The 25,626-nt window shown below is 45.1% G+C and overlaps 8 protein-coding genes across 8 annotated transcripts; 4 read left to right on the top strand and 4 right to left on the bottom strand.

Annotated features, from left to right (window-relative positions):
- The first annotated feature begins 43 nt into the window (after positions 1–43).
- K444DRAFT_123501 (uncharacterized protein) lies at positions 44–616 on the top strand. Its single transcript, XM_024870403.1, has one exon. The coding sequence runs from the start codon at positions 146–148 to the stop codon at positions 494–496; it is 351 nt and encodes a 116-aa protein (XP_024743566.1). The 5' UTR covers positions 44–145; the 3' UTR covers positions 497–616.
- A 2,070-nt stretch (positions 617–2,686) lies between these two features.
- On the bottom strand, positions 2,687–5,692 carry K444DRAFT_123497 (uncharacterized protein). Its single transcript, XM_024870402.1, has 3 exons — positions 4,835–5,692; positions 4,151–4,777; positions 2,687–4,103 (listed from the first exon to the last, which is right to left on the bottom strand). Exons 1-3 carry the CDS (start codon positions 5,295–5,297, stop codon positions 2,743–2,745), a joined length of 2,451 nt encoding a protein of 816 aa, XP_024743565.1. The 5' UTR covers positions 5,298–5,692; the 3' UTR covers positions 2,687–2,742.
- A 1,874-nt stretch (positions 5,693–7,566) lies between these two features.
- Positions 7,567–9,351, top strand: K444DRAFT_639735 (uncharacterized protein; the record flags this gene model as incomplete). Its single annotated transcript, XM_024884409.1, has 4 exons — positions 7,567–7,863; positions 7,914–8,511; positions 8,594–8,931; positions 8,965–9,351. The coding sequence occupies 4 exons, from the start codon at positions 7,567–7,569 to the stop codon at positions 9,349–9,351; spliced, it is 1,620 nt and encodes a 539-aa protein (XP_024743564.1).
- Positions 9,352–13,327: 3,976 nt separating this feature from the next.
- K444DRAFT_639734 (taurine catabolism dioxygenase) lies at positions 13,328–14,782 on the bottom strand (the record flags this gene model as incomplete). The annotated part of the gene is made up of 4 exons (XM_024884408.1): positions 13,328–13,440; positions 13,740–14,328; positions 14,380–14,589; positions 14,639–14,782. 4 exons carry the CDS (start codon positions 14,780–14,782, stop codon positions 13,328–13,330), a joined length of 1,056 nt encoding a protein of 351 aa, XP_024743563.1.
- A 714-nt stretch (positions 14,783–15,496) lies between these two features.
- K444DRAFT_516581 (MFS general substrate transporter) lies at positions 15,497–17,724 on the top strand (the record flags this gene model as incomplete). The annotated part of the gene is made up of 9 exons (XM_024873695.1): positions 15,497–15,684; positions 15,743–15,842; positions 15,904–16,187; positions 16,265–16,593; positions 16,649–16,742; positions 16,798–16,935; positions 16,985–17,053; positions 17,113–17,177; positions 17,228–17,724. The coding sequence occupies 9 exons, from the start codon at positions 15,497–15,499 to the stop codon at positions 17,722–17,724; spliced, it is 1,764 nt and encodes a 587-aa protein (XP_024743562.1).
- Positions 17,725–19,204: 1,480 nt separating this feature from the next.
- K444DRAFT_658934 (Cupredoxin) lies at positions 19,205–20,298 on the bottom strand. The gene is made up of 2 exons (XM_024886311.1): positions 19,698–20,298; positions 19,205–19,640 (listed from the first exon to the last, which is right to left on the bottom strand). Exons 1-2 carry the CDS (start codon positions 20,129–20,131, stop codon positions 19,400–19,402), a joined length of 675 nt encoding a protein of 224 aa, XP_024743561.1. The 5' UTR covers positions 20,132–20,298; the 3' UTR covers positions 19,205–19,399.
- A 2,386-nt stretch (positions 20,299–22,684) lies between these two features.
- Positions 22,685–23,783, bottom strand: K444DRAFT_698680 (uncharacterized protein; the record flags this gene model as incomplete). Its single annotated transcript, XM_024887957.1, has 2 exons — positions 22,685–23,150; positions 23,197–23,783. 2 exons carry the CDS (start codon positions 23,781–23,783, stop codon positions 22,685–22,687), a joined length of 1,053 nt encoding a protein of 350 aa, XP_024743560.1.
- Positions 23,784–24,330: 547 nt separating this feature from the next.
- On the top strand, positions 24,331–25,490 carry K444DRAFT_698679 (uncharacterized protein; the record flags this gene model as incomplete). The annotated part of the gene is made up of 2 exons (XM_024887956.1): positions 24,331–24,926; positions 24,983–25,490. The coding sequence occupies 2 exons, from the start codon at positions 24,331–24,333 to the stop codon at positions 25,488–25,490; spliced, it is 1,104 nt and encodes a 367-aa protein (XP_024743559.1).
- Positions 25,491–25,626: the final 136 nt, after the last annotated feature.

Genomic DNA, 25,626 nt, shown 5'->3' with positions numbered 1-25,626 from the left:
GTTGGATCCAAACATGTCTGTCTATCACATAATTCGGAGATCGATCCAACTCCTCCCCAAGTTCATCTCCAGAGACCAGAATCCATTCAACGGCATATATATAATCCCCAATTGTTTCATCTGATGTTTAGCCACCACTACAATCATGTCCTCAATAACCTTCCACCTCTATATCCACCTCGTTCCCCTCATAGCCTCCGTCTTTTTCTATCTGGACCGGCATCATTCACTCCGAAACCCCCCTCACACCTCCACTCTTTCTATCTCTACCACTGACTATAAGTCTGCCGCAAAACTCTACTTGTACACTCCTTTCACCTCTAACCGCGTAACCTCCCAACACACAAACACAATCATTAACTTCCAAGGCTACGCCTGGACCTACAGCAGCATACGGAACGACCTCTGCATTGCGGATTTCGTAATCGGGCTAGATATACATCCATCTCCGTCTCGTACCGCCTCTTCCCTTCCCATCTTCCCCAAGCATAATTAGAAGAGTATTATACGGAATAGAGTATGGTGTCTGCAAGATTGCGTTATGCGGCTGGTTAGTAGGTGGACAGCTAGTTTTTACTATAGCAATGAAGATAACGGGACGGATGTAGTTAGCAGGGACACTATTTGTATACCCGTTGGTGGACTTCACGATTCCTAGGGCAGAGAAAGAGGCGAGATATCGGGTGGCGGAAGAGGAGGGCAGGACGTCGAAGAGTTGGAAGAAGATGGGTGATGTTTATGGTGAGGCGGCAGGGAAGAGAAGAGGCCGTGGATGGTTCCTAGACTATTCCCTTTTAGCTCTCTAATTTGTCTACTGTTGGGGGTTGAGAGAAAATGCAACGCGAAAAAAAAACAATAGCTTGGCATATAACTTCGGTGCCGGTCACATGATACAGCTCACGTGTCCCAACCACAACTCATTTAGCAATGTCCCCAAATGAGATTTTAAGTAGGCTAGAACTTTGTTTTTGCCCTTTAGACATTCCAATCCCCGAGTGAAGCGCAAAGCAGCAAGCCGGAAGTCAATAAGAAAAATCTTGATCGAAATTTGAGCTTTGTTGCACGTCTAGACCGGAGGGTAATCTCCTTCCGGAGGAATCTCTCCTTGCGGAGGCTGCTCCTGAAGATTTGTAGACGAACTTTGACTTCAATTTGAGCCCTGAGAAGGAGCACGTGATATGGGTAATGGCAACCTCGAGATCGAGCCACGCAGTGGACAGCTTGGTCGAATGAGAGGAGAGGGTGATATGTGATGGTTCGTGAATAAAGGAAGGCTTCTGGAATTAACGATGATGAACTGTTTTGCGCGTCGTGAACGAACGCCCTCGGGTTGTAGGAACAAATGTAGATAAATCTCTGCGACTTGTAGAGGATCAGGACTTTCAGGATCTCGAGAGTCAGCTCATGTATCCATGTGCGCAGTAGCTTTCCGAAGACGGGCAGAACATTGTGTTGGGGGGGGGGGGGGGGGGGGGGGGGGGGGGGGGGGGGGGGGGGGGGGGGGTGAAATGCAAGGAAGGATTTTGAAAATAATGGAGAAGGAAGATCGTGAGTTCACAACATCGAAGTCGCGATACAGGTATAGCAAAATCGCGCTAATCCAAGGTCACATGAGTCGCATCTTCTCAACCACGGATTCTCGGGACACCACTTCAATTGAATAATTGAATAACCAGAAATGTTATTAAAGGACATTCTTTTGATTTCAGCAGAGTTAGGACGAGTTGAGGAGAATAGCTCTGCATTCATGTGATCTAACCCGCTACCTTTTCTGGGAAAATTCTTCAAAAAATACACAACTTGTAGTTTTAATATTATCCATATCGCCCACAGTTATAATTTTAATAGGCTAGCGCATAGCGGCCCCCTCAAAGCAAGCAGTAACCGACATCCCTGCAATGCAAAAGTCCTATAATACAACTAATTAATTAATCGAATTACAAATGCTTGAATATAAAATAATTTAATTCTCTTTATATTACTTTGAACTCATAGTTAGCTTTTTATGATTCTATTCTATATATTTCGTTTCTAACAACTTTAGTAAAAGACTATTAATTGTATTTTAAGTATTATTTTACTCTATAACTTATTTCTTTACTTTATGTTTTCTTTAGCTCTGGTTATATAAAATAAAAGCAGTCTAATTAACAGATACCATTTCTTTTTTGTTTTGTTTAAAAAGGAGTAGAGTTTTGTAGAAGAGAATTGGGTAGTCTACTAGGCTTGCGAAGACGTTTAAATTCGAAAGTAATCGGACAAGGACTGTCTGCCTCTCCATTCAATTCGACAAGGTGATTTTGGATTGCCACAACCTTAGCGTATAGCTCTCGTAGAGGGTTCACGTTCCTCTACAGATTTGTTCATTCTACGAAATTATTCAATTCGCGCAGCTCCCTGCCTTCGACATCAAGCACACGACAGAGGCGAAACATCGCGCGGATATGCGGTTCAAGCTGTTTAATAATACCGTTGGTCATCACGCTATTGTAATGCCTGTTGAGAGATAACAGCGCTCGTCCTGACTCTGAACAGTAGCGCCTGAGGAAAACACGTTCTATAATTTGCCAATCATATTTTATGAAGTAGTTTGAATGTTTAAATCAGTTAAACATTAGATATTACACAAGCGACATAATAGAATGAAAGTACCACCTCGCATTCATTAAGGCCATGAAAGCAACACAATTCTTTGAAATTCGCTGAATAGCTAATCTGAAGATATGCGGTTGCCAAGGTGCATTATAGCTTATGCCGTCTTTTCCCTTTCACGGTATCCAAAGCCTGAAGAACCTCCCGTAGCCTATAAGAATCTGGATGATCAGGTCCGACAACTTTCTCATATCCTGCAAGAGCTTTTGAGTACATGATTTTAGCCTTTGCTAAATCGGTTTGATATTCGAAGAGAGAGCCGAGGCCCCAGATTGTGTTTAGTGCCGGGATATAAGTCATAATATCTTCTACACCTAACGCCTTCTCGTAGCCTTGTAGCGCCCGCTGGTACATCTGATTGGCCTCGGCAAGCTTGCCCTGCTTATGGTAGAGGTTCCCTAGGTTATTAACTGTACGAAGCGTCGATATATGCTCCGGACCTAGCGCCTTCTCCTTGCCTTGCAGCGCCTGCTGGTACATCTGCTCGGCCTCGGCGAGCTTGCCCTGCTTATGGTAGAGGTTCCCTAGGTTATTAACTGTACCAAGCATCGATGTGTGCTCTGGACCTAGTGCCTTCTCGTAGCCTTGCAGCGCCCGCTGGTATATCTGCTCGGCTTCGGCAAGCTTGCCCTGGTCAGCATAGAGGTTCCCTAGGTTATTGACTATCCCAAGCGTCAATGTATGCTCTGGACCTAGTGCCTTCTCGTAGCCTTGTAGCGCCCGCTGGTACATTTGCTCGGCCTCGGCAAGCTTGCCCTGGTCATTATAGAGGTAGCCCAAGTTATAATATACCCAGTCCATACCATTGTCTATAACCAAGCCATTTAGGATAATATAAGAACATCTGGCTGCGTGCTGGAGAAGCCGTCGCTGTGTTAGCCACGGCCGTATAGCTCGCTCGTCTGGAACATGCATTCCTACAAACTCCAGAGCTATCCTGGCTAAATCGTGATTCCACTCTTGGTTCAAGACGTGAACTGTCCACGAGTGAACACATCCATGAATGCTATACCCGCCTGATTCGATCCGTTCCAGCGAAGACTTGTCTACCTCCACTAGCCCGTGGTTAGACAATACCCGTACTGCGTCGTGGAAGCTTAATTCATCTTTAACAAGCTCTCGTATCCAGTCTGGATGCGTGGAATCGCCGTGTTGAAGAAGCTCGAACCAAAGATCCTGGTTATCAAAGTATGCCCACAGGCGAAGAAGCTTAGCCGAGAGCGCATTCTGTTGTTCGACGTGGTCAAATGAAAGCTGCCATGTAGAGTAAAGCATTCGGTTTTCGTACGAGTTTAGCTCAGGGCTTGTCTTCTGGAGTTTCGCCCATGACTCCTTATACAAGCGCAAATAGTCTGACAGACTTATCGCGACTTGATTAAGATATGCTCCAGCCGTAACTAGTGCAAGAGGAAGTCCGTCTAACTCCTTAGCGAGCTTTAAGGCATCGGGATCTAGTATCCATGTCAGAATTATAAACCTATATATAAAAAGCTCTTACCATCTATTAATCCTTCTCGTCTCGATGCGTCAGACAAAATCTTGAGACTGTCACAAATATTCTCTAATTTACGAATTCGAATAAGATGACCGATTTCGACTTGCGATGACCGCGTTATAATAATAATTGACCCTTGATATGATTCAGGGAGGAAGCGTCGGATATCTATAGCCGCGGGATCTGTATTTCTAGATAATTTGGGGTTGTCGTAATTATCGAATATTAATAGCCATCGCGTGTTATTAGGCAGACTCAGCCATGCCTTAACAGCATCTACCATATTATCGATGTTTGCATTTGTATCCATGTTACTAATCCGGCTGGCCGAGAGGTGTTCTCGTAATATTTGCCTGGCTGCCTTGGCAAAGCTCTGCTTTAGAGAATCCTCATCTTTGATATTCAGCCAGAATATTGCCGAGTAGCTATCCTTGTATCGCTTTGCATATGTAATACTAAGCTGTGTCTTGCCGATTCCGCCCAGACCATGAAGTACAACTGTTCGGCGGGAGCCGTCGCCACTAAGTTTCTTGTGTATTTCTGCGAGCTCCTCCTCCCTTGCCACAAAGTATTCAATATCGGATACATTCGAAAGGCTGAAGGCGACTGAGAAGTCCTCACGTTTTATCCCTAACCTAGTTAGCAGCTTCCTAATCATCAGATGCTGGTAATAGGAGAAGGACCTACCCTTTAAAGCCCTGTCGATCTCTTCTCGAAGTCGCCCTAATGCCTTCTCCCTTCCTTCACCGTAGATAAGCGGCATATTAACATCAAAAATACCTAGTAGCGAGTAGGCTATATCTTCTTTGCGAGTCGTCTCACGATTTTCTGACCACGATATCCGCTCCGCGACACTGAAGTCAGACAAAGAGCCTCCTCGTATGGCTTTGACTGGGATTCCCGTTATCTCGCAGATATGTCCTTCTAGGGATGCCTTATTGCCGAGTAGCTCCCCCTCTTCTGAGAAGAATTCAACTGAAGCGGGCGCAATAAGCTCTTGAAGGGTCCAGCCTCGAGTGAACCATCTGCTTTTCCGAAATGTCGATTGCCAATACGGTTGGTTAGACTTGTCATCAGCATCGCAAGCAGATTTTGAAACGTCTGGCAGATAGACATAGCATTTAGCTGCATTGCGATACCAGCAAAACATAGAGTTAATAGCCTCTTGGAGCTCGGTGCTATTCGATTTGTCGATACAACAGGTGTCCACTCAAAAATATCTCAAGCCGTCGCGTCTTGCCTGTTCTCCGCAAAACTGGATCTTGCGATACCCAGCCTTGTCCTTGCCGGTTCCATCTATCAGGTCTCTAAAGGCGACCTCCTCTGCTCCCCATGTATGCGAAAGTATTGCAAAGCGAGTCTCGTTGCCGAAGTCCTCAGTCAGGCTGAACTCGCCATTATTGTGTTCCAGAAGTCGCATCTTTCGAGCAGATTTGGGCGAGAAGGGGTTCTTAGTGAATATTGAGTCACAGAGTCGGCATGCATGCGACGTTGTTTGTTGAGTTGGAATGAAGGTTGGATCCGGGCTATGCTGATATGGACTCTGCCAAACGGCAGCCTTGCGGTGACAACGAATGCATGATAACATGCAGTCCAAAAATTTGACTAATCGCTTAGTAATAGTTCATTCCATCTTCAGCCACAGTATATTTCAATGCCTGAGGCTTTGATATTGAAAACTGCGAATAACTCGAGAAGTATTTCGTGCTTTCATGGATCGCCTAACTCTTCTGCTACTAAAACAAAAGTAAAATATTACAACTTAATTAGAATTCACTTGCTTAACTTAAGTAGAGTTTTAGGTTTCTAGAGCATTGCTAAAAGGTAAGCAAAATATGACGTAAAGAAATAAGTTACAAACAAATAATAAATCCAGATATAATTAATAATCCTTTGTATGAGTTCTTCCGAAATTAATTCCTAGATTAGAATTATACAAGATTAAATATAAGTTCAGGGCGTCGTGAATAGACTTATATTATTTTGCATTGAAAAATTATGCAATTCGGTCGGATTTCCAATTGTACTTAGGGTTAGCAGGGATCAAAAACTGCCAGCCTTGCACCAAAGCCTCTACGTCCGTCGTTTTTGTGATAACTTAATAAAAATTTGAAAGAAGCTAAAAGCTGCGCAATTATCGGGCGTACCCCCATATAAACTTTGTTTTTAAGATCCTGGGTTAAGTTGTGAAGTTAGTTCTATTGAAAATTCTAGATTTTTTTGTTAGGAGAAAAAAGGCGACCGTGTCGTTGATCCGTACCAACACATGCAAGCATCAGGTCGGCCCAGCAAAGCGAGGAATTGCCGACGGGTATACCAGGGTCCAATATTGGTGCGAGCATGGCCGCGCGATTAAGTCTCAGCCGATAAGATGTCCCCCAGCTCCTTGATCCTTGATAATGGGGCGTGTGAGAGAATTGGGTCAACATTACACAATATCCACGATATCGGAAAAGGCTGCACACCAGCCTTCTTCTTCGAGGCTGGCGACCCACGATGTCCACAACAAAAGGCCTTTGCATGTTTGAGAGGAAGAACATCTGTGGGCACAACGAGAACGCCTCGGAACAGCCTCGATCGTTCTTCGCAGGAACCTTTCTGACGTCGAGCTGCATAGGAAGCGCGATGCCACGATCTCCCAGGGATGCGAAGGATGGGGGGCTCCGCCGATGATGTCCCGCTGCAGGACAAGACCATTATTTTGGTTTCCCTCCTCCAGACGAGATGAGTTGAGTGAGGTTTGGCTACCAAGATGTCATGCTGGTTGAATTCAACCGAACCAAAAATTTTAGTCCCTGCGGCTCGAACAAGCACCCATCCCGCTTCTTGTTCCTGAGGATCTCCAAAGCCTATCTTTGACTCCCTTGTCTCGACTCTGATCTCTCCAATGGGAGTCTCCGCAAAGGCCCGTATGACGTTGCTGTTGGTCCACTTTTGAGTAACGCCACGCCGCCGTCGTTCTCGTCAAAATAAGACTCTGCCCGCAAACGAGAACAACGCCCAATGAGAGGACTTCATTATATTTTGTATCGACACTGCCGTCTGAAGGCAACCTCATCTTGCGGATAACATGTCGATCCCTTCAGATCTCAGGGTCCAGTGCCAGAGTCGTGTTGCTAACATGACTCCTTCTCCGACGCCGCAGGTGTTGAGTATCGGTAAGCAATGGCGAGTGGGCGTGAAATTATTCAGTCCTTCCAAGAAAATGAGATGTGGATATGGTATGAGGTAGTGGGGGATGAGAAATTGGGGCAGCTATATACATCTCGAACTCCCACTCTCTCTTTCATCTCTTATCTCGCTCTCATCCTTCCCCGTGTTCTCAGACGTTCTGCAAATTTCAATCACGCAACAGTGTTGCGATCCGTACTGGCTGGGCCAGAGATAGACATCCTTTAACATTTCTTAAGGCTGTCATCATGTCTTCTCCTCAACGAGCTGGAAGCGTCTCTACAGTACGGACCTATGCGGGTCTCAATGGCAGGCCACTCGGTCTGCTCATCTCTACCATTGCAACTACTGGATTTCTGCTTTTCGGATACGACCAGGGCGTCATGAGCGGCATCATCTCCGCTGACCCATTCAACAACTACTTCCCAAGCACGAAGAACAATTCAGTTTATCAAGGGTTTGTAACGGCTATCTACGAAATTGGATGCTTGATTGGGGCAATCTTCATCCTTTCGTTCGGTGACAAGACTGGTAGAAGGAGAGATGTATGTAAATCCTCTCAGAAGGGCGATTTCGGTTTACTGACAGCTATTAGATGATGCTTGGGGGGTTCATTATGATAACTGGTGTGATAATCCAAATTACTGCCGTCAAAGGACACAGAGCCACTGCCCAATTCATCATCGGTCGAACAATCACTGGGGTTGGAAACGGAATCAACACTTCGACCATCCCGACATACCAAGCAGAATGCAGTCGAACCGCAAACCGAGGACTTCTCATCTGTATCGAGGGAGGGGTTATCGCATTCGGTACCATGATTGCCTACTGGATTGACTACGGCGCGTCATATGGACCTGACAACCTAACTTGGCGATTTCCAATCGCTTTCCAAATTGTCTTCGGCATTATCCTCATCGCGGGAACGTGGTTTCTTCCGGAATCACCTCGATGGCTCCTCACGAAAGACCGCCACGAAGAGGGCATCAACGTTATCGCTGCCCTGTCAGGACTCGAGACTACCGACCCCGAGACGCAACTTCAGCACTCCTTGATCATCGACAGCATCAAAGCCAGCGGCCACTCTGGAGGCAAGACCCCTATGTCTGCACTCTTCACTGGTGGCAAGACTCAACACTTCCGCCGCATGCTCCTCGGATCCTCCTCACAATTCTTTCAACAGTTAGGAGGATGTAACGCTGTCATTTTATTATTTTCCCATCTTATTTCAAACCTCAATCGGCACCTCCCACAACCTTGCTTTGCTGCTCGGAGGCGTAAACATGATCGTCTACGCCATATTTGCGACCGTCAGTTGGTTCATCATCGAGCGAGCCGGCCGCCGCAAGCTCTTCCTCGTAGGAACAGTCGGTCAATGCCTCTCCATGGTCCTCGTCTTCGCCTGCCTGATCCCCAACGGGGGCAAAGGACCATCCGCCAAGGGGGCTGGCGTGGGCCTTTTCACATACATCGCTTTCTTCGGCGCAACATGGCTGCCTCTCCCATGGCTCTACCCCGCCGAAATCAACCCTCTCCGCACCCGTGCAAAAGCCAACGCCGTCTCCACTTGCTCCAACTGGCTGTTCAACTTCCTAATCGTCATGGTTACACCAGTCATGATCGCCAACATTCATTGGGGCACGTAGCTCTTCTTCGCTATCGTCAACGCTTGTTTCCTCCCTATCATCTACTTCTTCTACCCGGAGACTAAGAAGCGCTCTCTTGAGGAAATCGATCTCATATTTGCGAAGGGGTATCTGGAGAAGATTTCTTATGTCCAGGCAAGCTTTGATATGCCGTTCTTGAGTGATAGGGAGGTTGAGGCGATGGCTAGGGAGTATGGGTTTGCGGATAGCGATGAGGAGGAGAAAGTTGGTGCGAAGTTAGAAGGAAATAGGGAGGATGGTGAAGGGAAGAAGAGTAGAGATGAGGAGAAGCCGAGAGAGACAATGGGGAGTGGGAGTGCGAGGAGTGATAGTGATCGGACACTGCAGATGCATGATGAGCAGGAGGGAGGCTTCAAGAATGATTAGATGAGTCGTTCGCTCATCAAAAGTTGACCATATGAAGTTGCTGCAGACTACGGCAGTCTTCACTCCAAGATCGATGAAGACGATGTGGTGCCCGTGCATCGCACTTCGGGGTGGCGACATGACATCAACCTGATGTCTCGCTGCTTCGGTGGAGGAATGGAGGGATGTCCATCTCTCAAACTTTGGCATTGCGGTCACAGATTTATGAGACATCGACATAAATATAGAGGATAGAGAGATACCACAATAGATTGCATTGCATTTTATCCTTTTCCTTCTCCTTCGCCCTCAAGGCACTAGATATGTGGAATAAAACTTCACAAGTAAACGCACCAGACGTTGTTTCAGAGGATGAGTGGCCTTCAACCAGTGTGTCAAAGGATTATTCAAGTTATTCGAGTTATTCATGAATAATTCATGAATAACTTGAATAAAATAAGAGTAACGAATATCTTAAATAATTTGAGTAAAATAGAATAATTATTCATGAATAACATGAATAACCATGAATAACCACGTGAAAGTCACGTGAAAGTCAATTAATTATAGTAAATTGACATATATTTAAATTTAAAAAAAGAAACTGAGGTATTTATTAAGCAGCCTTATATAAGCTAAGCTAATACTTATATAAGGCTACTTAAATACAGATTTTCTATAATATATAAACTAATTATCGCTAAGGTTCGATCCGCTTACCAAGCGCCACTACCACCTGATTGGGTAGCGAGGTGGCGCTAGGTGGCGCTAGGTGCGGGCCCTCCCGGAAGCCCTACCCGATTAGGCTAGCTCAATCACGTGCAGAGATCACGTGCGTCATTTAAATTATTCATGATTATTCATGAATAACTTGAATAATATATGAATAAAATAAGAGTAACGGGTTTTTAGCTTGAATAAAATAAGAGTAACGGCCGTTATTCTATTCTACTCTATTCATTTGACACACTGCCTTCAACTATAGTCTATTTCATTAACGTCATAAACATCAAAGTTTCATTATCCTCGCCTCCATCTCATAAGGATACGAGAAAGAATGAGAACAAGGTGCAATTGGGTCGCTTGGGCACTCGCAAATTTAAGACACCAAGGATGTATATTCAGAAAATAGCTCCAGCGAGGTCATAGTAAACGATGCGTATTGTAAGGATTCTACATTTTCTGTGTGTGCCCTAAGACTATAGCCAAGCTACGGTAATATAGTAAGGTGTTGTGGCTGTGTGGGTAGTCTTGAGTCCTTTGGCAGAAATCTGTATCCTCCGAAGCCAATTTTAATCCTGAATGTCCCAGCAACTAGAATCTGATCCTGTTGCCCCATGGGCCTTGCACGCCTTCCTCCACTCGCAGTTATTCAATTGTACCTGCACATTGGTCGGGCTTGTACACTGGAAATATCCGATGGTAGGACCGGGACCCATATTTGCCTCCTTATATTGATTACAAATAGTTCGTGTAACAGCATCGTTTTGTACTCCGTCGGCATTAACACAATGGCAGTAAAGGTAGTTGGCACATGCAGAGGCGGAAGCTACTTCTAGAGCAAGAAGTAGAAATGACACCGCCTTCATATCGGATAGATTTAACAGCAATTCTAAGAATTCATCAATATATTAAAAATTATTTTAAAGACATATATGCTTACTAGTAGTAAATAGTTCTTAGTTATGAGTTCTTATAAGGGAGCCAGAGAATATTATATTATTTGAATAAAACAAAGTTCAAGACAGCTTTATAAAGAACTAGAAGAGCTATTATACTAATTACTATATATCCTTTTATTCTCTGCAAGGGGATTACTTACTTTTATATTTATTACTAGGGTTTGATGTCGCAAGTGCAGAATGCGCTCTCTGAGGAGCATAAATCAGGTACTCCCAGAGAGCTTATATAGAAGTGAGATATTAATTCCCTACGCCGCGTTTTGTTGCCATCTATAGTCGGTCCGATCCAAGAGCGACAAAATGAAAAGAAAGTCTACCAAAATACTAAATAATATAAATTGTACTAATCGGAATTATTATATATCTTATAGTAATTAATTTCATATTCTTCGATTTTTAATATCTTTAATATTGCGAGAGTTATAAAGCACATAGTTATTTTAATACGAGCTTATATAGAAATTTTCGCGTTTTATATAAGTAAAGAATTATACCTCATATAGTATATAAAGTAGTATATAATTAAAATTAGACTTTTTATATATTATATTTTTACTAGTAATAACTCTTAATATTTAAGCTATTATTATATATTCTAAGCTTATAAAAGCTTATAGGGCCTTATAAGGCTTTATAAGTCCAGGTTTAATATACTATTTACTCAAGTACACGTGACTTTCCTAGAATATTTTCGCGTTTTATATAGTCAAAAATCAAAAAAGTAAAAAATGTCCGTATACTTTAAAACCCGATTACTAATTAAGTACGGGTCGCATTAAAAATCTAATTAATAGATCTTATTTGCTTGGTTCTTCTCTATAATTACATTACTTGGTATTAATTAATCGGAAGTGCAGTTAAAAAGTTGCTATGGACCTAAAATAATAATTATTTTGTCGCTTTTGGATCGGACCGATTGTATAGTCGATGTGAGGGGGGAAATTCGCTTAAGCCTCAGGCTGAGGCTTAAGCACGCATTTCGCTTAAGTATCGCGCTAAGGAGTATTTAGGCTCTCGCTCCCAAGCTTATGCGAGCTTCACGCTTCTCTTAATAGAAAATACCATAGTTGTAGAAATCTCTCTGTTGTTACGTGGCGAGTGTTTTTACCCGGTAGATTGATTGACCTGGTACATGGTTCACTTCTGCCTATTTGTCCTCTGGATCTCATCGGTCCGATCCAAGAGTAACAAAAGACAGAAAATCGAACGAATTCCACTTGAAAAGCCCAAAAACAGCACCAGCGGCCGTATAAGTAGGTGCAAATGCAAAGAGTAAAAGCCAGATTTTCTCACTTCAAAAGATTATACTGTGATCTTGGGAGGTCCCGCCTCCCCTCCCGGGGTAACAAAGCTGCGCAAGAGAAGTGTTCTTTTAAAAGAGGATTTAGTTTGAAGAGCAGAGTGTTTATTCTTGGAGGAATGCCCTCCAAAGCACCCCCACCCCCAAGGAAAGGAGGAAATAGAAGAAGATAAGAGGAGTGTTTATTCTTAGGGGGAGACCTCTAAACCCCCGTTAAGGAAAAGAGGAAGTAGAAGGCAAAAGGAGTCATTAATCTTGGGTGGAGACCCCCTCTATTAAGCCTCTGGCAGCTAGCCAAATATTTCATCAGGTCATGTAATAGTCCATTTTGCCCCAAACCCATGGAAGGAAAGGAGGAAGTGGAAAAAAGAAAAAGGAGCCTTTAAGCTTGGGGGGACCCCTCAAGCCTCTGCGAGGTTTTTTTAAATTTACAAATCATGTAATAGGAGATTTCTCCTGTTACGGAAACTTTTTGCCACACCAGCCCACCTCTCGTAACTAAACCCAGCTTTCGAGAAGTCTAAATCTTGCTTTTAATAATACTAATATAACACCCTACTCAGCTTCTCCTTCCCGATAGGGCCATTCCACCGGGTTATCTTCGTACTAAAGATAGGTCCATTTGTCTTCCCTAGTAAGGGGTGGACTACCTCCCGCAATATCGGCCATATATGCCTTATTATCGATCTGCTTTAGTATGGGAGCATATAATTAATTTATATAAATATCGGAGGGTTTTAAATTCGACGAAGTGGCAAGAGAAGGTTTCAATAACGTTAATAGGAATCCCGATGGTGTTCATGAAATTGGTTACCACTTCGCAGCTCATAACCCTCTATGTAATTTACCAGTGGCAAAGAATGTTCGGCATTGCTCTAGAAGCTAGGATGTGCCTGCAGCAATCCTTGTTTGTACTCGTGAGCCTATGCTTACTGCGAGGGCAGGTGCTACGAGAGCCTGCACTCCTTGGAGATGGAGAGCCTGTAATTAATGTGGTATGGGGTATTATTTTACTTCATCGCCAGGAGTTATCGCTTGAATTGCCGATAGTGAGTACGATACTACGAACTGTCTGGAGACACGTCGTTCTTAGACCAAATGAATATTTCTCAGTTCGTGAAGACCACCCTGTTGACATTTGCGTTATCACGAAAGAATGTTTATATCTATGTGGGATCTCATATTGAGGGTAGGCATTGAGATGTACTACTGGTGCATGACTCAGGAGAGAAAGTAATTGAATATATGGCCGCGGATTGCCTGTGTAATTGTAAAGTCCCTATCGCAAACAGGTAAACAAATATTGATTCGTGCACCTAAGTTGGAGTATTTGAATTTTGAGACTGATTTCAGAGCCTCAGCAGATCAACATCAAACTTCCGCTGCACGTGGCGGGGGCAACCCGGTCACGGCGTAAGTATCGAAACCCGGGTTCTTCTCTCCCTCTTGATTCAGGCCCCACGCGTGCGAACTATTATCATGCACTGTGGTTCTACGCATGTCCCTGGGAAATCGTCCAGTCATCTTCCCGGCCCTATGCATAACAGCAGTGTTATCCCAAATAACAAAGTCGCCCACATTCCTCCACTGAACGCTCATTTGATATTTCTCCTGCGTTGCATGGTCCATGAGCTGCTTCAAAAGTTGACTCGACTCTTCGGCCGACAATCCCTCGATATGATGCGCATGCGCAGCTACATAGAGATTCATGCGGCCAGATGTTTCATGTTGTTGGATGAGGTAGTGCTTGCTCATCTTGAACGATGTGGGGTCAACGTCTTTGAAAAACTCTGGAGCAGCGATCTTGCGCGAGTGGTGTAAAGAGTGAGCTACAACATAATTTTTCTTTATGAGAGTTTCCTTGAGATCTTCAGGAAGATCCGCGAAGGCGGCACGGGTGTCAGTGAAATCGGTGTTGCCGCCAGCTTCTGGAGGCGGAAGGACGACTGCTCGAAGAATCGAGTAGGATGCCCGTCGTGGATTGAAAGATGAATCGACATGGAAAAGCCCATTTCCCTTCTGAAATCAGTTTCTTCACTCCAAGGTCATTTACTTATGAATACATACCTTATTATATTGAGCTCTAGCGCTGTCAGGTTCGTGTACGTTGCCATTGTCATCAATATTTCCAGCATCAAAAAGCTCAAGATGCTGGTAGCGGAGTTTGCGACCGGGTGTGAGATAAGGTCTGATGTCGTCGAGCTCTCCAAAGCGGCGTGAGAACTCTACATGACCAGTGTCGTCCAGTCCAGTTCTACGAAAGACGCACACTCCGTACTTTTCAAACAATTAGCAACTCCCAGAAAACCACAAGCAGTGTACTTACCTTGGCCATTGCCTTCAAGATCTCCTCAAAGGCATCATCCGGTATGTTTTGAGAGAAGTCAAGTCCTGATACTTCAGCTCCAAATGTGGGGTGTAACTCCTTGATACTGAGAGTTTTGAATTTGTAGCCCTGAGCTGGTGCCATGTTTGAAAGTAATAGAGAATTTATATGAGAACCTCGGATCGTTTTTTGGCCTTACTCGGGGTTGATATCTGGATTAACGCGCCTTTGCAATGCTCGAAATATATTCAAGAGTTGATGGAATTCCACCCTCACACTTGCCGAGCTCGTTTGCCGAAGTCGATCCTAAATGGATAGCATCAAGAGAGCATCACAAGAATTACAGGCTGTTTTTTTTTTGTGATCTTCTCCACAGCTGCCAAAATGGCACAGACCGGAATCCCGGCACCGGGGAGGAATCAAGCCACCCCACTGCTGCAACAAACCTGGGGCCCCGCAATCACTCCAAGACAGGCAAGGTTACGACCCAACAACTACTTCAGGGCGTGCACGCCCTGTTTGACGGACCGGACCTCGCACAATAGAGCCCAACGTTCCTCCCCGAAAGATTGATTGAAATCGACCTCAGACATACGGATGTTTACTTCCTACCCGTTTCACCCCTGACTTAGCAGTCAGCGGCTTTCGCAAGAGTTGTTGTTAAGGGTCTAATTGGATTTCATGAGAAAATTCGATTTATTCAGCTGTCGCGTTTTGTCAGCTCGGCAAGTCGAGTCTGCACAATTGCCGAATCCTTTGGCCGTGTTAAGATATATCTGGAGGCTGGTAAGTCACAGCACGGAAGTCATCTGAACTAAACCGCCTTCACGTATTTTGAGATCTTCAAACTTCCAAATCATGGCTACCTCAGCAGCAAGCATCCCAGATGATACCAAGGTTGATTCAGTAAATCAAATCTCCCAAGCTACCATCATCGAGCATGATGAACAGCGCCCCCCTATCGTCAATGCCAATTCATATCTTGACGACGAACACGTCAACTTGGGATGGAGATCGTGGATGGTTGTTTTTGTGACTTGCTTTGCGTCAGTATTGGCTCCAACTGCCTCCGCACTTTGGGTTCTAACCTCCCTTGAACAATAGGAACGGAGCACAGGTGTTTGTTGTCACTGCCGCTGGGTCAGTAATTGCATTCATCGTTCGTGACCTTGGAGATGCTGCAATTGCGGGATGGATCATCCAGGTATGAAGCCAGAAGTCGCTGCTCTACTCGCGGTTTATAGCGGAAAATAACAACCCCGCAGGGACCTCTGCTAATGCAAAGTGCATTGTCCCCTGTTGTTGGGCGGCTGTCAGATGTTCTGGACCGCAAGTATATCGCTGCTCTCACGCCACTCATCGCATTTGCTGGTGCAGTCGTATCTGCCCGAGCGAATTCAATGAATATGCTCATCGGTGGTGGTATACTCATCGGAGTAAACCTGTCTACGGTGTCGATCGTTCATTCCATTCCGTCAGAAATCCTGCCAATGAAATATCGACCCCTGGCAAACGGCTTTGGGTACGTGGCAGGTGCAATAGGAGGCCTGTAAGTATATACCTCTATTTCTTTAATACTCAGAAAAGCAACAATTTCCATTAGTGCGCGCTGACAACCGAATATAGAGTCGGTGTTCTTGGAGCCGGCGGCGTCACGAATGCCAATGCAGGTGGCTGGCGCACAATCTTCTGGATGCAAGCAGCATTCTACCTCGCCTCCTCGTTAGGCCTTTTACTTTTCTACTGGCCGCCGCGAAGATCAGATTACCCAAAAATGACTCTATCACAATATATCTGGGTTTGCGATCCCATCGGTTCTATCCTTTTTATGGCTGGTGCTCTCCTGACTCTTCTGGGTTTTGATTGGTCGGGAGGTGCCTACCATTGGTCTAACCCTCATGTTGCCGCCCCACTTGGTATTGGTCTTAGTCTTCTGGTGATGTTCTGTCTTTATGGTAAGTTGGCGATCACTTGGACTGTTTGTTAAAGTCGCTGATGCCTGAACTACAGAATGGAAGGGCAGGAACGATGGTTTGGTAGCTCACGTCTTCTTTCAGGGAGGACCGAACTTTGCTCTTTCAATTTTCACTTTCTCTGTTGAAGGGTAAGCTGAAAAAATGTCAGGAGACCATATGAAAATGCTTCTCACAGAACACTAGGTGGATATTTTACAGCGCTGTGAATAGCGTCACTCCTCAAGTGGTGCTAAACCTAGGATTCGAGAGTACTGCCTGGAATGTCTCAAAGAGACAGCTATATTACAACGTTACCACTCTACTATCCTCAATTCCAATAATGTAAGCTAAACGGCTGTTCAAAATTGTTGAGGGAGCTAATGAAGCCTAGATGGTACGCAACAAAATACAAAGATCTGAAAAGTCCGTTGCTACTAACGCTGGTAATATTTCTCGTTGTGTAAGTTATTGTGAGCTCAGCATGTTAAGGTTCGATGTCGCTAACGAGATGCGCCGAAGCGTCATATGTTACACCTGTATCTCCCCTTCAATGGAGAAGGCACAGATCGGCTTTAATGTTCTCAGTAAGCCATGTCATAACTAAACTCTCGCCATCCATTAACCATTGAATTAGGTGGCATCGGGCAATCAGGACCACTTTCGCTTCTTGTGGCACTCATACAATTTACCGCTCCCCATGCATACCTATCAACGGCCACTGGCCTCGCATTCTCTGCCCGTGCAATTGGAGGAGCATTCGGCTCTGCCGTGCTCTCTGCCATCATTAACGGCAAGCTAGCCTCGACATATGTACCGAGCATTTCTTCCACAGCTCATGATCATGGGCTTCCTGAGTCATCAGTGCCGCTGTTGATCTCGGCTTTGAAGTCTGGAAAGCAAAGTTCACTCAACGCAGTTCCTGGAATCAATCCCAGCATTCTCGCAGCTGTTACGAAAACAAGTCACACTTTATATGCACATGCATATCGACTGGGCTATGCATCCATCATTCCGTTTGTGGTGTTGGCGATTGTTGCTTCTGCATGTTTGAAGGGGGTGAAGGATCTCATGACAGAACACGTTGAGGCTACTGTTGAGAAGATTCCGAACGAGAAAGTTGCCGAGGCTTAAAATATATTAAAGTCCCCATAACGACTTTCAGGGTACCGTGGCTCACACCCTTCCCTTCAATTTACCTGTAGCAAAGAATGTTCTAAATCTCTCCAAGATCTATGATATTCAGGAAGCTATTATTCCCCATTTAATGTGATTAGATGGAGCTTTTTGTTTGTTTGATGCTTGATTACTTTGGTGCCATGGGCACGATGTGCAATACCACCTGGTCGAAGATGTTCATTTCAATGTCATAATATTCTGCACTAAGTTTGCGATGCACAGCGAGTCAGCGACTCAGTAAATTGAAGCGCTTATCTGGGATAATTTGAAACATGTAAAGATGAATACAAAATCTTCGGAACCAATGATGAAAAATTCATCCTGGAAATACAATTAGCAGATGATCAAGTGTTTAACCAGCATACCAACAGTTGAAGCCACATCAGTATTCTGCTCTGGGCGGTCGTCGATATTTGTAGGTTCTCCATCGAATCCTGTCTTGTAGACATACAACCCCAAAGGGGTTGGGTAAGTACAGTACATGCAGTAGCTTTAATCTCCAGTGATATTTGTTCACGTATGATCGTGAGTTGGGAAAAGCAGAAAGTAGGAGCGACTCGCTTATATAAGCGCCAATGTCTGCACCTTACTCTCGAAGGACTCTTGCTCCTTTCCTTCTATTATGGGCCTCAATTTCTCATAGAATCGGCCATCCAGTGTATGCAGTGTGTCGAAAAAATAATTAAGGTAATTGATTATAATTTGATTATCGACTCCCAAAAATTTTTTTTATTAGACTAATCATAATTCAATATCTTTAATTATTTCTAATTATCACGTGAGAGTCACATGAAAGTTATATAAATAATAAGTTCTCTTCTTTTTCTTTAAATAATATACTATTAAAGCGTAAAGAAAGTAAAGGTGAGTTGATTTCCTAAGAAGAGAGAAGGAGAGCAAGGTAATATATATATGCGAACTATTTGCTCTGGATGTTATATAACCGCACCACGTGACTAAGAGAGCCGAAACCCCCCTACCATAGTACTTATTTACAAAGATAAGTAAAGAGAGCAAAGGCGGCATACTAGCTATTAAGCCTATTATAGTAAGGCGACAACTAAATTAGGCTAGAATAAACATTATTTTTGCGCCATAACGCTTGCGTTATCTTTATACTTACGTGCGATACCGCGTGACCATATAATTAATTATAATTTGATTACTACGATTCTGACTTAATTTGATTTGATTACTGGCCAACAATTATAATTAATTAAATTATTTGACACACATTATGGTCTGCAAGTTTTGTTACTGGGAAGAAGTAATCACTATCGGACGTGACGCATGTAGGGGTGTTGCCGAGGGCAAGATCCGGTTTGGAGATTTCTGAAGGAGAAATTCCTTTAGATCCGGTCGTTGCTGCCAAGTATGTCAGGAGAAGTTAGATCGTTGGAAGCCGAATATGCAGATAATGTTATGCATGAGATGGGTTTGGGATGTTTTTCTCTAATGTACTGTACAATCAATTTTGAGGTTCGAATGATTACCTAATGCCCTCTCCGGTGTTCAAGATATACGCCGGCGCAGTATTAAATGAACCAATTTGATACACAAAGAGTTCAGTCTATGAAAGTCGGCTCAGTTTGAAACATGAGACCGAGCTGGACAGCAAGCTTACTCGACCTCAGAGAAGCAACCCTCCGACGGCTATCGCAACAGTTCCTGTTAGAGCAAACATCACCCATTGTACGCCTCCTCCGGTAGGAACGCCAGCACTCTTGCTGCTCGGGCTGGGAGTCGAACTCGACGTTGTTGCCGCCTTCACCGGCCCAAGCACACCACCCTGTACATTCGCAGGAGCAACCGAGCTTGCTACCTTGCCAGCAGCGAGTTGGTACTGAGCAAGTGTCATCGAACCGTCCGCACTGTCGTAAAAACATTAGCATGCTTCCTCCATCCCGGCAAAAACAGCGACGACTTACGGAGGGTTGATAACGCCAGACATGCCAGCCTGGCAATGTGTCGGAATGACACAGTAGAACCAAATCGGATTCGTGTCATTTATTTTTATAGTGAAGACGTTGGTGTTTTCTCCAGAAGAGGTCGTGATGTCTCCGCTGAAGAATCCAGTTCCATTCGCAGGTGGCGTGCAAGGAGTCGCAAAATCGCCTTGCGCAACGGAGTGGAGAGGTGGGAAGAAGTGGAATTCGATCGTTTCGCCAACGGCTGCAGTGATGCTGCTAGGGGAGTAGGCAAGATTGCCGTTTCCTGCTTCAACTGTATGGACACCAGGGGTTGCGGTTCCTGTTGATGAAGGAGCAGCGCCGGAAGACTTCGTTGGTGAGGAAGGGGGATTGCCGTATTGTGCAAAAATACAAGGGAGTACCGAAAGGAGAAAGGTTATTGAGAAATGCATATTGAAGTCTGGCGGATGCAAAGGCAGAGATTGTTTTCTGGTCCGAATAGGTCGATTTGAGGCCGTGAAGTGTTTAGAGGTACGTTGAGTGGAATAAGGTGCAGCTTATATATCAATCCAGAGCTTGATTTCTTGACCCGAGATGGGGTTCCAATCTTAAAGTATACAAATAGAAATCTTTCGTAGTGTTGCGGATACCAAACAGCGGTACCTTAAAGAAGGATAGAAGTCCTCTATATCTCCAGATCTACAAGTACCTTAATCACCATTATCTCCTTTGAGAATGGTAAAACAAAAGCACCTAGTGCATAATGTGAGTTGTCCTTCACAAATCAGAGAAGATCGTGGCGGCCGCCCTAAGATTGAGCCAATGATACACAGGATTGTAACCAGAAATGTGTAACCAGAAATGTGCTTCGCATCAACGACATCCCTGCGGAACGATGATACACGACGGAGCTTATTCGACAACGATGCCCCTCAGTTGGCCATGGCTTCGGAATATGAAATAGATATTTGGAATAAAGCTTCGTGATGTGCTGTGATTCGATGAAGATTTGGAATTCTGACGCTCCGTGGAGGCTGTGCAAGATAGGGCTTACCGTCACAAAAGATTAGGGGCACGGACCAAGTAAACAACCTTAAGCGAGCGGAGGTTTCTACCCCTTTTCCACCTTCACTTCAAACCCCTTTCTACGAACTTTCATCCTTGCAAGACCGCCTTCACTCCCGCATTCACTATGAGCTCGGGGACACGTGGCGTTGGCCAATTAGAGCCAAGCCCAAAGCCTTGTTGCACATCGCAATTTGGATTTATAGCGGGCGTGGCCCTAAATTACCCATAAATATAGGCGTTGATGTGCTAAAAAGTGGAGGTTTAAGGGCTTCGGCACTAGTGCTTAGGGCCTAAGGAGCCTGGAATTTTCGTGGCGGTGGGTTGGATCATTTACAAAGTTTAGCAGGGGAATCTTTGTTTGAGGAGAGATTAACAAAAAATTGCATCCTCTGGATATTGCGCACTGGTGCAGTGGCAGTGGCACTGCATCTTCTTCTTTCGATGTAAGATTAGCTTAGCAGCATTTCACTGGAGATGAAACCTTCTGGGAGCTCTTATCTTCGTCCCTCTGATCACCCAATCCACGTATACTGCTCAGTGCTTCGCCTGCGTTTCGAACTAGAACTGGGGCTGGAAAGCTCTGCTCTCTACACATTCTCCAATGCATCTTCCCACAGTGCTTTTCTCCCCTATGTTGGTGAGAAGGCGGGCTTCCCAATGGACTCTGCTACAAGCATCAAAGCGGACTCCGTAAAGTAAACAAACATGTGAACCCGATGGCTGTCCACTCAATAGCTCCAGCGTATGCTGTCACATCAAGATCAAGGAAAATAAATGCAGTTATAAAGGCGTGAATATGAGAAAAGATGTGATTGTGTAGAACCGCGCAACAGCGCGCCAACAAGCGCTGTCAACCCACCCAAACCCGGTTACCATTTTCCAGCGCCAATAAGTAACTATAGAAGCGGCGAACAAGGTGGCAACGAGGTCGAGGATTAAAAAAGCAACAATAAAGCATTGTATTTCTGAGTCTTAGCTTCGGAAAAGCCATGGTCGACCCGAGGAGCGACAGGTGCATCGGAGACATTTGAAAATGTGATAGAGGCTCCAAGTGTGGATACGGCCCCGGTTTTATTCAAGAATGCGACAAAAGAATTAGCTCTTTCTTCGCATGGGTGCTGAATAGTGGGAGTAGGTCGAGAAACTGCCTAAAAATTCTGCCGATCAACTAGATATTGTACATTAGACAAGTTTTCACCCGTAGCTTGTCTTCCCGGGTTCAATGTAGATTCTGGGGCAAAACGGGCGGCTTCAATTGTAGCTTCTTTGGCCAAGTGCTTCCCTGAGGCCGGAGTATGAGACAGGGAATTGACAGCAGCTTCTTCGTATGGGTACTCTGCCGCGCATATAGCGTGAGACATAAGTGACTTGTAGCTTTACCTTTAAATTTCGCCAAATCCGGCGACTATTTATATTTCATACAATTTAAACAGTGGGGAAAGGTTAACCACCGCAGCAGACGTGAGGAACATAAGAAAAATAATTTCACGAGCTGATGGGCAGAGGGGTTCTCAGATGTCTCAGCGTTTGATTGGTTCTTCTTGTTCTCGCTGCTTCTTACTCTGCTGAACCTTGACCTCGACTTCAGAACTTCAGAACCTAAGAGACCAAAACTCGGCTTTCTAGTTCATCTTTCAGGCCGTGACGGTGACAATTTTGCTGTGTGGCCAGAGTGGTGATTCTGCCCAGGCAGATTCCTGGGATCAGTGAGGAGAACGCAAATCCGAGACACTCGTCATTCCATGAGGTTCATGGAGATTCGGGCGAGTGGATCTTTGCGATATTCTCTCGTCTATGTCTACATTTGGTCTCGATTTCTTGACGCATTACATTCAAGAATGGTATCCTGTCTTACCCTACTTCATGATTCACCCTCCTTGCAACAGCGTCATTCTTCTGGCCTATATCTTCATTGAATCCATGGTACCCCACCGATCTCAGCGACCCATTGTATTCAAGAATTCAGCCCTGTTGCGGCGTGCTTCCTCATTTATCCTGGCGGCGACCGCTTCACTCATTGCCTGCTTCTGTTGTTTACACAACATTAAATTCCAAACTAGCACTTCCCCATCTCCCGCCTCCCACGTCCACTCAACACCCATATGGCCAGCGACGTACTGCTTAGTTTTGTAACGAGACTTCTTGCTCTCTATGCCGAATTGAGTATCCCCCTCACCAACTACATGCTCGATATGGGCGTTTATTTGTACGAAAGCCGGAACCGTGAGGACCAGTGACAACTTCCTGATGCCGAGGCGTCTCGTCCAGTTTCTGCCCACATGATAGAACTTGTTGATTGGGAGATTGCCGCCGTAGCTCATGCTGAAATCGAGGCGTATCTCAAGGATGTTGAACGAGTGCGCTAACTCTTCCGGAAATGGGTCGGTCTTGAACTCCCAGGCACTGCAACCCGGTCAGTTGAGCGTGTTACATGTGTTGGGCTACTTACTTGATCTCCAGCTTCCGGATGCTTTGAAATGCGGCTGGACTCATCGCCCTACGGCTCAGATGGTTTGCTTGGTGCAGTGTGAAGGTGCAAGTCTCCCATAAGACACCAATAGCTTCACGATACAAGACCCGATCTCCCCGTAATGCAGCAACCACATTCGGTATCTTTCCATCCCATTTAATAGCCTTCGAAAGTATCATAATCCGAACCTCTGGAGGAATGCGGTGAAAAGAGGGAGTTGGGCGGACCTCGCATTTGCTTCGAAGGGAGTTGATGAACTTGCTTTCGACGACCTTGGAGTTCTTGATGCGAGAGTCTTTCAAATAGCAATCGAGAACGTCGGAATTGACCAATACACAGCCTTTCAGTACCGAGTCTGTGACAGTTGAGTTTGCGATTATGCAGTGCTCGATTGCTACATCCTTGAAGACACAATAACTGAAGACGGAGTTTTGGAGAATTTTGTTGTGGAACATGGTATTTGAAATGGCCGGGTTCTGCAGCAATCCAGAGTATGGGACGACGAGGTTATCTGTCTGATTCTCTATGTGCCTCTGCACAACTGGATGAACCGCCGAGGATACCATAGTGGAACGCCGTCGATGGCTGAATCAGTTGAATGCCTCGAGGAAATGGAAAGGGGTTGTCGAAGATAGAAGATCGGAGTAGTTGATTCCTACGGTCGCAACAACCCCTTAAAATATGCAAGTCAATAACGACATATACTATTTTTGGAAAGAGATCTTCTCAGGGGAGACTCACGAGGTGGTCAAAAAGGCGAAGCGGCTTCTCCTTCAACACCTACAAAAGAAGTGGCTGAAAGCGAATGGTACAGCTGGTTTGAGGTTTTTCAAATTTTTGTTTTCCTTCAATGTTTCCTCTGAACTCCGAGCGGGGAACGCTAGTAAAGGAATATAAGCAAAAGTAAATCCGACACAGCGTTGTCCGATATCAATAACTCTCACGTGAGTGTAAATAAACTTCCAAAGATGAAGCGAAACACCTCGATCTCAACCAGACACCCCTTCCACTAGATTCTTGACGACATTGTCCACCTTCCTCTTAAGGAGTTATCCCCACGGTAAATCTTTCTACACTAGAGTTTTATATCTTAGAAGCTGACGCCTCAAGAAGATGACTGGAGACACCCCCAACGACACGGCTGGTCCACCATCCAAAGCTCTCAGCAGCAAGAGACCACTCCCCTGGTCGGAGAACCCTGTGATCAAACGTCTCAAGGCAGGAGAAGAAGTCAAGACCTACGATGAGTGTACGATCGAGAACATCTCAATCCGAGTAGCCATGATCCGCAACAGATGCATCCTCCGAAACGTCTCTCTCGAAAGCTCATTCTGCAACAACAGCCAGCTCTTCAACTCGACCATTCAAAGCACCACCCTACATCGCAGCATTCTATTCGACTGTACCTGGAATGAGACGATTGCAACGAAGCACTGCCAAATCATCGACAAGCCCCTCGCGTTCCGACGGTTCCCTGCTGAGATTAGAGCTCTGATCTTCGAGGGTGCCGTTGAGTACAACTCCGAGAAGGTCGATTGTCAAGGGTTTTCTAGCATGCCTCCGCTTGTCGTAGCACTTCGAGGGGATCCCCTGCTCTACCGTGAGGCTTTGGCCCAGTTCTACAAGAATAATGAGTTCACATACTTCGGGCCATTTGGGCTTCGTGCACCGCAGGTTGCCGTTGAGAGAATTCAGAGCTTGTCAATCTAGTAAGCCTTATCTATCCCCTCTCATATTACCATCTGAAAACACTGACAAGAAGCAGTACCAAGATCGCCGCAGCAAACTTGTCGACGGAACTGAGGAGACTCAAAAGCCTTCGGAGGCTGCACATCAAAGTGTTCAACAACTCATCTCTGCTCTTCAGAGAGCTCCGCTGGTGGATCAACGACCTCGGGACCATCAACAAACTCTCCATCGAGGTTCCAGATGACGATGTAGAGAGCCAAATCATGCTTGGGAGGATCAGCAAATCGTTGGGTTTTAGCAGCAAGTTCACGTTTGCGTGTCAGGGTCGAGTTGCCGATAAGGCTTGGGGATTTCGCTGTATCGCGTTTCCTGAATACGGTTGGCAGAAAAGCATCGGTGTCGCTGAATCTATGGCGAACAGATTCTATGTGTGGGGCACCTTTTATGTAAGGCATATTTGGCAGGCAGAGAAGGGGAACACTTTGTGCTGGACTGTTGTGGATGATGGAGAGAATATAAACAAGGATGCTGCGAATGCAGTGAGCGTCAAGAATATTCTGAAGACTCTGAAATTGGTGAAGTAGTATAGCGACCAGAGTGTACAGAACTTGGCTGGAAGGATTAACTTGAGGATGAGATGTTTATACAGAGGGCGAGGGAGAGATGATTGTACCGAGTGACTGAAGGTCATGATGGCTTAATAGATGCTCGATATGATAA

The sequence above is a fragment of the Hyaloscypha bicolor genome (genome assembly GCF_002865645.1).
Source record: "Hyaloscypha bicolor E unplaced genomic scaffold K444scaffold_13, whole genome shotgun sequence".
NCBI classification, from domain to species: domain Eukaryota; kingdom Fungi; phylum Ascomycota; class Leotiomycetes; order Helotiales; family Hyaloscyphaceae; genus Hyaloscypha; species Hyaloscypha bicolor.
This window is presented reverse-complemented; position numbering and strand designations above follow the sequence as displayed.